The sequence below is a fragment of the Pteropus alecto genome, unplaced genomic scaffold (genome assembly GCF_000325575.1).
Source record: "Pteropus alecto unplaced genomic scaffold, ASM32557v1 scaffold34, whole genome shotgun sequence".
Lineage (NCBI taxonomy): Eukaryota > Metazoa > Chordata > Mammalia > Chiroptera > Pteropodidae > Pteropus > Pteropus alecto.
The window spans coordinates 1068445-1077610 of NW_006435763.1; the positions used below are offsets into that span (position 1 = coordinate 1068445).

The following is a 9166-nucleotide window of genomic DNA, read 5'->3' on the forward strand; positions in this document are numbered from 1 at the left end:
AAACACACCGCCCTCGAGCCAAGTGGGCTCAGATCAAGGCTCTGCTACTCTGCTGTGTGAGTTTGGGCCAGTCGCTTCACCTCTCTGAGCCTTAGTCTCCTCATGGTAAAATGACGATAGTAATGGTGCCTATCCCTGGGGGTTGTTGAGCGACTAAATGTGAAACCTCTATAATGGTACATGACAATAGTAAGCCCTTGATAAATGTTTATTATTCATGAGATGCTGCGTGTAAAGATCTTAGCGCAGTGCCTAGGACATAGCAAACATCAGGTAAAAGGCATCCACTATCATCATCACCACCGCCACCACCATCATCAGTTAATCCACGGCAACGAGAACTGCGGTGAACAGACATTGCAATTCAAAGCCTCCAAATGTCCTTTAAACTGCCCAGACATAGCTCTACTTTAAGAAAACCTCAAATAAAAGCCCTGAGCTAACACATCTGGGGAGCGATTAGTCACCACAAACAGCAGTGGAGGCACTGGCTAAGGGACTTTAAATACCAGGCCCCCACCGCCACCAAGCATGGGAGTTGGGGTCTCCGCTAGCCAACCTGGCTGCCGGGTTTGGGGGAGGCATCTGTGTGGGGCAGGAACCCTCAAGACTTCTTGTTCAGATGGGCAGCTGTGAAGGAAGGCACTGAGACCCCTGAAGTCCTGCTCACCTTGCCAGCGCATGAGGGAATCAACCTTGTCAGGAAAAGAAAGGTCCCTGGGAGTTGTCACTGCTGGGAACCCCGAGGACCCTCTCGACACATCCATATTTACTAAGATCCAGAAAATGACTCAGAGTGCAGCTAAGAAACTCCTTTCCTTCCTCCTTCTCTCTCCCCTCCCTCCCTTCCTTCATCCTTCTTTTCCTCCCTTCCCCCTCTCATTCATTCTTTCATTCAACAAATATTTATTACACAACTACTACGTGCCAGACACAATCCTATGTGCTACAGACTTTTTTAAAAGGGACCATGACAGACACCACCCTCTGCCTGTACCCAGAGCATCTCTCTCTCTGGCCCTCGAACTATCAATTGCGAAAGCATGCTAGTTCTTCATGAAAGTTCAGGGCTACTGTGACTTGCCCATGGCAGTGCCAAGAATACAGAAGGCACCTACCGCAGAGCTACTGTGACGAGAAAATGAAGGCATACAGCAAGCGCTCAATAAACATCAGCCATTATAAAAAAAACGTGCTCAGCAGTTCACACGCCTACTTTTTTATACCCACTCTGGTAGGGCACTATTATTATCCCGATGGTATCGATGAAGAAACATGGGCCCAGAGGGATTACGTAATTTCTCCCAAATATTAGTATAGAAGCTGGATCTGAAGTCAGGCAGCCTGGCTCTAGAATCCTCTCTTAATCCACTGTCAGCACTGGTGGACAGCGCTGGGCCCTCCCAATCAAACTTGAATTCCTCTTCCCTCTGGGGACAGCCATTCTGTCGTGGAATTCCCAGCTGAGGTGCCCCAGCACATCCTGGCCCCAGCAGCAGTGGCCGTATGGCCCTCGCTGAGCCAACTGCTTGCTCTGTCTTGCTGGAATTTGAATCTTGGGCAAAGCAGGGCAGGAATGGAAACATGGTGGTGCTCTGACAAAGCAGCTGACTAGCTCCCACTTCCTGGCTCATTCGAGCTGCCAGAACTGTCCCCTCCAGCCTTCCTCGAGTCTGTGGCTCCCTGCAGCCTTCCAGTAAATTCCATCTGGTCTTAAGTTTTTTAGCCAGAATTGGATGCTGTGGCTTGTGACTGAGGATCCCCATTCAACCACACCGCCTCTCACTTGACTGGTGCGTGTTGCCCCTTTAACGCTGCCTGGCAAGAGCAGACTCAGACACCCCACTCCCATCGGCACGGCCAGATGGGGACCGGGAGCCCAGTACTCACGTGCCATCAACCTTCTCCATGCCATGGAAGAAGCTAATGCAGTCCGACGTGTTCCTCAAGTTGAAGCACTTCTCGTCGATAAACTGGGCCGAGTTTTTGTCCTCGAGATCCCTCTCCAGAGCATGCTGAGCATCTCGGTTATCCCTGGGGGTTGGGAGGGTAGACAAGGATTTTTCCCTGGATTGTGCACTGATCCAGAATCTCTCACCCAAGGTCACAGGGGAGGTTGGTGCAGAGCCATTGCTCCAAGGCAAGTCTCTGGACTCCCAGGAGGGTGCTCTGTCCATCGCAGTGTCTCCTCTAACCCCTTCCCACCTTGATGCTCCACCACATACCCAGGGGCCTCTCCGCAATCCCTCACCCTTCCCCCAATCCAAGCAGACCTACTATCATTCAGAGCAGAGGTGGGCAAACATTTACTGTAAAGGGTCAAATACTAACTAATTTTGGCTTTGTGGGTCATATGGTCTCTGTAGCAACTACTCAGCTACGCAGGAAAGCAGTCACAGACAATATGTAAATGAATATATGTGGCTGCATTCCAATAAAACTTTATTTATAAAAACAAGTGGCGGGCCAGATTTGGCGCTCCAGCTGAATTTTTCCAACTGATTTAGAAGATACAAATTTATACTTTGGACAAAGCCTAGTATTGATTTAAATCAGTTCACAAATCATTTGCCTCACCCGATACCTAGGACAGAGGGAAAAGACATGAATAAAATGCAGCCACTTACCTTCAAGTCGCTCACAGATTTGCGTAAATAAATATAATAAAACTACATATGGTACAGAATGGGAATAGTGCAGGTTTGTAAAGGATACAGAGTAACATATAAGAGAAAGCCATGACCTCAGAGTGAGGGGGTGGTCAGGGAAGGCTTCCTGGGGAGGTGTCTGAGCTGGGTTTTCCTAATCATAGGAGTACACTTATGGACAGAGTTGGGTGAGGGGGAGATGAGAATTTCAAGCTGAGGACACTACATGTGCAAGAACAGAGGAGCTAGAGACACTCAGGTGTTTAGGGACCTACGAGCATCTCTTGGAGGCTGGACAAATCAGGGGCTGGGTAGAGTGGGAGACTGGGCAGAGGTGAGGAGAGGATTTGGGGTGGGGCCAGGATCTGAACCTTCAGGGCTGGTATCTTCGCTCAGAAGCTGAGACTTAAAGGCCACTGTTTGCCAAACTCTAGCCATTGGAGAATCACCTTCATGATTCCTGTCACGTTCCCAATTTACCTATACTATTATTTACTTGCTATTTTTTTTTTTATTAAGTCACTTTTAAAATATAAAAAAGTGTATTTTAAAAGGAAAATTTCAAGCAGGTTCAGGCCTGGTTAGTACTTAGTTGGGAGACCACCTAGGAAGACCAGGTGCTGTAGGTGTAAAATATAAAAAATAAAAAATAAGAGATCGTAAGGTGACAAGGTCCTTGCAATCTGTGAGGTCAAACAAGGGTCGCCTAAATAAATAAATAAATAAATAAATAAATAAATAAATAAATAAATAAATAAAAGGAGAATCTCCACCACTGTCTTTAAAGGAAAACCAATAATTCTTTCTGTTAATAGGTCACCTCAAACATTAATGCTAAGTAAGCACTAACAGAATCCTAGCTAGAATGTACTGTCTCTAGAACATTCGAAGCCTGAACCTTTTTCTGTTTCCCTCTTGATTCAAAAAAGATTAGTCAGTGTTAAAAACACATGGGCATCAATCGGGACTTTCACCTTAAAACGCTTAGAAGAAGTGAAAGAGCCCAGAGAAGTTACCAACGCAAGTGGAGCACGTCTCCCATGGGTCTCTTCCCCTTCTGCACCCTCTCATTCTCTTCTTCTCCCCCTCTGTCTCTTAGCTTGTCTCTCTGTCTCGGTCTCTATCTCCTTCTGCCTCATCTTCCTTGGTTTCTCTCTGTCCTAAGGCCTCTGCGTGTGTGTCTCTGTCTTCCTTGTCTTCTCTATCTTTTTGCCACTTTATTTTTCTGCTACAGATACTGGGGCTGATGAGGGATTTCAAACGGGCCAGGAAATGAAATCCTGATGGTGGGCCCCCACCTATCAGGATGCTCATGGGGTCGTGTTGGGACAGGAGGAACCCTCCTGGAGTCCTCGGGGCCTTCCAAATTGGCAGAGCCATGGAGACATGGGGCCCTGTCTTGCCTAACAAACTGGAATGTGAAGAAAGACCAGAATGTAGAAAAGAAACATGCCAGAGCATCAGAGGGGAACCTGGGGCCTCAGAATCCCTGCTTAGCCGGTTCAGCCTCCCGGCCCTCACTAATGAGGTCTGGGGTGAGACAGCACAGCCCCAGTCTCCCTTCCTTGTCCCATGATGGAGAGCCCGGCCACTGCCAAGGCTCATCAGGCTGCTGTCCCACCAGGAAAAGCCATAACTTGGCTCCTGCCCTGTCAGAAAGAGCGTTTTCTGTGCCTGGCGAGGTGAAGACATGGTCCTGCCCAGATGGGGGCCCCAGGCCTCACCCAGAAAACCACAAGGCAACAGCCCAGGCCTGTCCATGCCAGAGTGGCCACGTGAGCAGGTCAGCAGCAGAGCCTTCCCACAGAGCCAAGACACACCGAGTTCTGCCCGCTAATGAGGCTCTGGCCAGGTCTAGATTAATTAGGCCGCCCCGGCAGCAGGAGCTGCCTCCCTGCAAGGTGACAAGCATCCTCTGCTAAGTGGGCCAGGGCCCAAGTTCAAATAGCCTCCATCCAGGGTGACTTGGCCTCTGGTCCTGCAAAGGGAAATGTCTTCTGCACTCGCCCCCGTTCCCTCCCCCACACTCTCTGCCTCAGCGGCTTCATCTCTCTCAGCGTCTATCCCAGCATCTCCGTCTCTCTTTTCTTCTTTCTGTGTATCTGTCCTTCTCTATCTCCATCTTTCTCTGTCTCTCACTCACCTCTTGATTTCTCTTTGCCGGGAGCATCTGTGTGTCTCTCTCTGTCCCTCTGTGTCCCTCTGTCTCTCTGCTCCGTCTCTCTGTTTATCACTTCATATCCTCCTTTTTCTGTCTCTCTCTCCCTCTAAGGTCACTGCTTATTCTCTGTCTCCCAGTTGACAGGACTTTCTCCATCTGTCCCAGTCTCTCTGGTTCTCCCAATCCCCCCACCTCTTCCTTTATCGCCTGGGCTTGCACAAGCAACCTCCTCGCAGACAGTTCCAGAATGTCTCTTCCAGGGTCCAGCTCCCCAGTTTCAAGTCTGGGCTTTTTTTTTCACTCTGCTGGCTCCAACTGTCTCATTCCCCAAACTTCAGCCCTCCTGTCACCCTAACGCCGAGTTTTGTCCCAGCCCTACATCAACCGCAAATGGGAAAGCATTCTCCCTCACCAAAAATAGTGATCATAAAAATAAGGAGAGGAAAAATACAATAAAGCCATCTCCCTGCCCAAACTTTTTTGTTTAAATACAAGTATTTAAAGTTTTTAAAAAGCGAATTAATTTACAGACCAATATTAGGCCAACAATAGTCCAAATGGTAGGTGGACTCGTCAGAAATCAGGGCAGAGGCACACGAAGGATGGAATCCGACCCTGCTTTCATCCCTTCAGCTGTCCTTCAACCACTGCTGTATTTGGGCCTCCTTTGGGGCACCTCCACCTCTGAAGTCTCCCTGGGTCCTCTCAATTCGTCTGGCCCTGACCGCACCCTCCGGTCTGCAGGTAGCTTTTCAACACTTCCCTGGATGCTGTATGGTCTTGGCTGATTCTCTCCTATCCCTGTCACCCAATTCTCATTGCCTCAGTGGAGCTGAGTCACGGTCGTGTGCTGGGGGAGGGGCGGGGAGACTACTGTTTCAGGAGTACGGCAAGCTAGGGCACCAACCCCCAGAGCCTATTTGCAAGCTGTCTGGACCCTCATCATTTCCTCTGGGCTGCCCGGGTGCCTCACACAGTGAGAAGGGACAGCCCTGGCCAGGTTGCCGGCCCGTCTCTTGCTGTCTCTCTATCTAAGTGAATGAAGAGAAGCCAGGAGCAGCGTGTCTTACAAGAGTTAAAAGCAAGTGTCCAGCTCAAGGGCCAGGCAGGAAGGCTGCCTGTGGGAGAGCTGGGGGCCAAGGGATGAGCTGTGTGCCCCAAACCCTGTTAAAACTCAAGCCTCCCTTGAATTATGGAGGATGCTCCTGCCTTGTCATGATACCAGTTACATAATCTTCCAAGAGCTAAAAGCTGATTCCTTTTGAAGACTCTTGGCTGAGGCACCCACCAGCTCCCCTCTGGAGATGCCCCGGCCCCTCAACTGGATGCTTAATGCCACCCAATCTCTGCTGCTTCCCCAGGTTCAGAACTCAGATGAGGAAGCCACAGACAGAGTGGTCTCAGAAAGTCCAATTTCTTTTGCCGAGGCCCTTATTGCAAACGAGAAGAACCAGTCAGTGATGTGCTGGCTCATGGAAATCAATGGGTACATCTCAGTAACGTCATGCGGGAAGACTGAAATCAGCCATGGCGGTAGCATTTACATCACTGCAATTGGCAAATGCTACAAATCAGAATTTTTTTTTTCTTTCCTGGGGAGCTGGCTGTTAAACACTTACCGGCATACCACTGACCAAAAGAACCACCTAGAGCCAGGGGGGTCATCTGGCTTGGCTTGCCCTCCAAAACCTGAGGGACCCACAATAAATGTCAAGAGGGAGAGAAAGCAGCCCTTACCGCATCTGGATTTCAATTCTTTGAGCTAGTTTTCTCATTTGTTCTTGGCAACATTTTAGCAAATCTACCTCCTGCAATGAAAAATATCAGAGAGAGGGTGCCCCTTAGAAACTCGGTATCCTGTCTCCCAGGCCAGCACCCCCACTCCTTGCCTCTCACCACCCACCCTCACCCCACAAGGTAAAGTGTCAGGGTGGGGTCCATTTCCTGCCTCAGCCCACATGATCCCAAGACCAGACAGCTAAGGGTCGATGGTGGAGGTGCCACATTCTTTGCCCACTTTCTTCTCTAATTATATACTTCAAGATTAAAAGAAAATCTAGCACCTACTATGTGCCAAGTACTCATTGATAGGTAATTTTATCATTAAATATGCATATGAAGTGGTACAGTGTGTGACATACAGTAGGTGCTCAATAAACACTAGCTCTTGGTATTATTTCTTGAAATTATGATGATAGTGCCCATTTTGGAGATGAAAAGACTGAGAGTCAAATGACCTCCTTACTCCCTGTTCCTTATCTGCAATGTAGGCCCCCACCCAGGGTTTTTGAGCCCTGACTTTGCACGGGGTGAAACACGTGACTTCTGCTCCTGAAAAGTCAGAAAGTTCTCTGACTCCTCCCTCCTCCCTCGGGGACCTGGGCAGATCCAGGAGGCACCTTACCTGGATAAGGTTTTTCTCCACGTTGTCATGGACCAAATCGATCCCGATCCTTTTCTCTCGATGGTACAGACACTCCAGGGCCACCTGTAGGGAGCAGCAGGAAATCGTGCGTTTTCCCCGCAGTCGAACGTAGACCCTGAGTGGTGGGTCTCACATCTATCTTGGTCATGATCTTTTTTATGCCCGGGAAACTTGGAGGCTTCACGTGGCCTCCTCGCTGTGCATCTGGGTGGCTTTCAGCCTCCCCTACTCCCTTATGGGAGGAGCTGTGGGAGTCCATGACTGCAGATGGGTATAATACTGCTGCATATCTCATGGGTTTGCTGTACAGGTTAAGTCCACTTGGCAAGTGTAAAGCTCTCAGAACATGTCAATAAATATTATCTACGAATATACAGTTAACCCTTGAACAACATGGGTTTGCACTGTGTGGGTCCAGCTACATGCGGATTTTTTTTTCAATCAATACTGTGAATATAATTTACTTTCCCTTATGATTTTCTTAATAACATTTTCTTTAGCTTACTTTACTGTAAGAATATAGAATATAATACATATAACACAAAAAGTATGTGTTAATCAACTGTTTGTGTTATCAACAAGGCTTCCAGTCAACAGTAGGCTATATTAGCAGTTAAGTTTGGGGGAAGTGAAAAGTTATATGTGGATTTTTGACTGCGTGGGCGGTTGGTGCCCCCAATGCCCTCATGTCCAGGAGTCAACTAGATGTGAAAACCCTTTTTTAGAGATCTGTAAATGGGGTGGCAGCTTTGGAAAGTGACCAGGGCCAAGGCCCAGGCAACCCTGCCCCATGGCCTGTCCCGCAGACATGAGCAGGCAGAACAGAAGACAGAAGCGGCAGCTCGGGGGAGCTCCCGCGATAGGACACTGAGACTGGGGACTGGGCTGCTGGCCTGTGATGTCACAAAGAGCAGTGGGAGTGAGAAGGCAGCAGGGGAGCAGGACGAGGTGCTGTTGGGATGCCAGTGCATCTGGGGACTCGGGAAGGAGAGGGATCCGCTGACTCCACGATAATTTCCTGAGCCCCTTCTCTGTGTCACCCTCAGTCCAGGTACCGGGGATTCAGCAATGAACTAAACGGACGGCCCTGCTGTGATGGGGTTCTCCCCGAAGGGAGAGAGCATGCACAAGGAAACACACAAAGACGCTCGACCATTTCTGACTGTGATAAGGGCTGTGAAGAAAACAGTCGAGGCAATGCGGGGGTGGGATGGGAAGTAAGGTGTTGGGGTGGTCAGGAAGGACTTTAAGGAGGTGACACTGAGACCTGAGTCACGAGAAGCGGCAGAGCTGAATGAGAACAATGCACCAGAAAGAGGGAAGAGCAGCTGCAAAGTCTGGGGGGGGCAGGGCGAAGGTTGTAGGGGGCGTGGAGTTGCAGGCAGGAAGCCACTGGGGCGGGCGAGGAGAAGTGAGGCTGGAGTGTCGGGCAGGGCTGGGCCATGCAGGGCTAGGTAGGGGCTGTGACCGGGGCTTAGGTGATAGCTAGGGTGCATTGGGAAGCCTCTGGGACGGTTTAGAGAGGGAGTGCGGGCACCCAGTTTAATATTTAAAATCATCCCTCTGGCTGCAGTCTGGAAAATGCGTTGGAGAAGGAGCAGGAGTGGGAGGCCCGGAGGGAGGCAGTCACCTCTGTCCAGGAAGAGGCGCCTGGACTGAGGTGGGAGCCCTGGAGATGGAAAGAAGTGGATGCAACTGAGATGTCTCCGGCCCCTGTGCCAGGGGCCACGTGTGCTGGGCAGAGCTGGGTTTTCCAGACAGGCCGGGGGAGTGAGAGGCGAGTGGGAGAGGAGCGCGTGGATTTGCAATGTTGCCCGGGGTCTTTGAGCAGCAGCCCTGCCCACTCTCATCTCAGGGGAGCAATCTGGGAACACAGGGAAACGGAGGTATCTGCACCCCCACCACCATAATGGTCGGAACCAGTGCCATGTC

General features: G+C 50.0%; 1 protein-coding gene across 1 annotated transcript in view; it reads right to left on the reverse strand.

Annotated features, from left to right (window-relative positions):
• The window catches only part of TEKT5 (tektin 5), a 46521-nt gene that overhangs the window by 21877 nt on the left and 15478 nt on the right, over positions 1-9166 (reverse strand). The window contains exons 3-5 of the mRNA XM_006910882.2: positions 7214-7297; positions 6547-6617; positions 1891-2034 (exon numbers count right to left, since the gene is read on the reverse strand). Of these exons, the coding sequence (XP_006910944.1) occupies positions 1891-2034; positions 6547-6617; positions 7214-7297 (299 nt within the window). The remainder of the gene's footprint in view (positions 1-1890; positions 2035-6546; positions 6618-7213; positions 7298-9166) is intronic.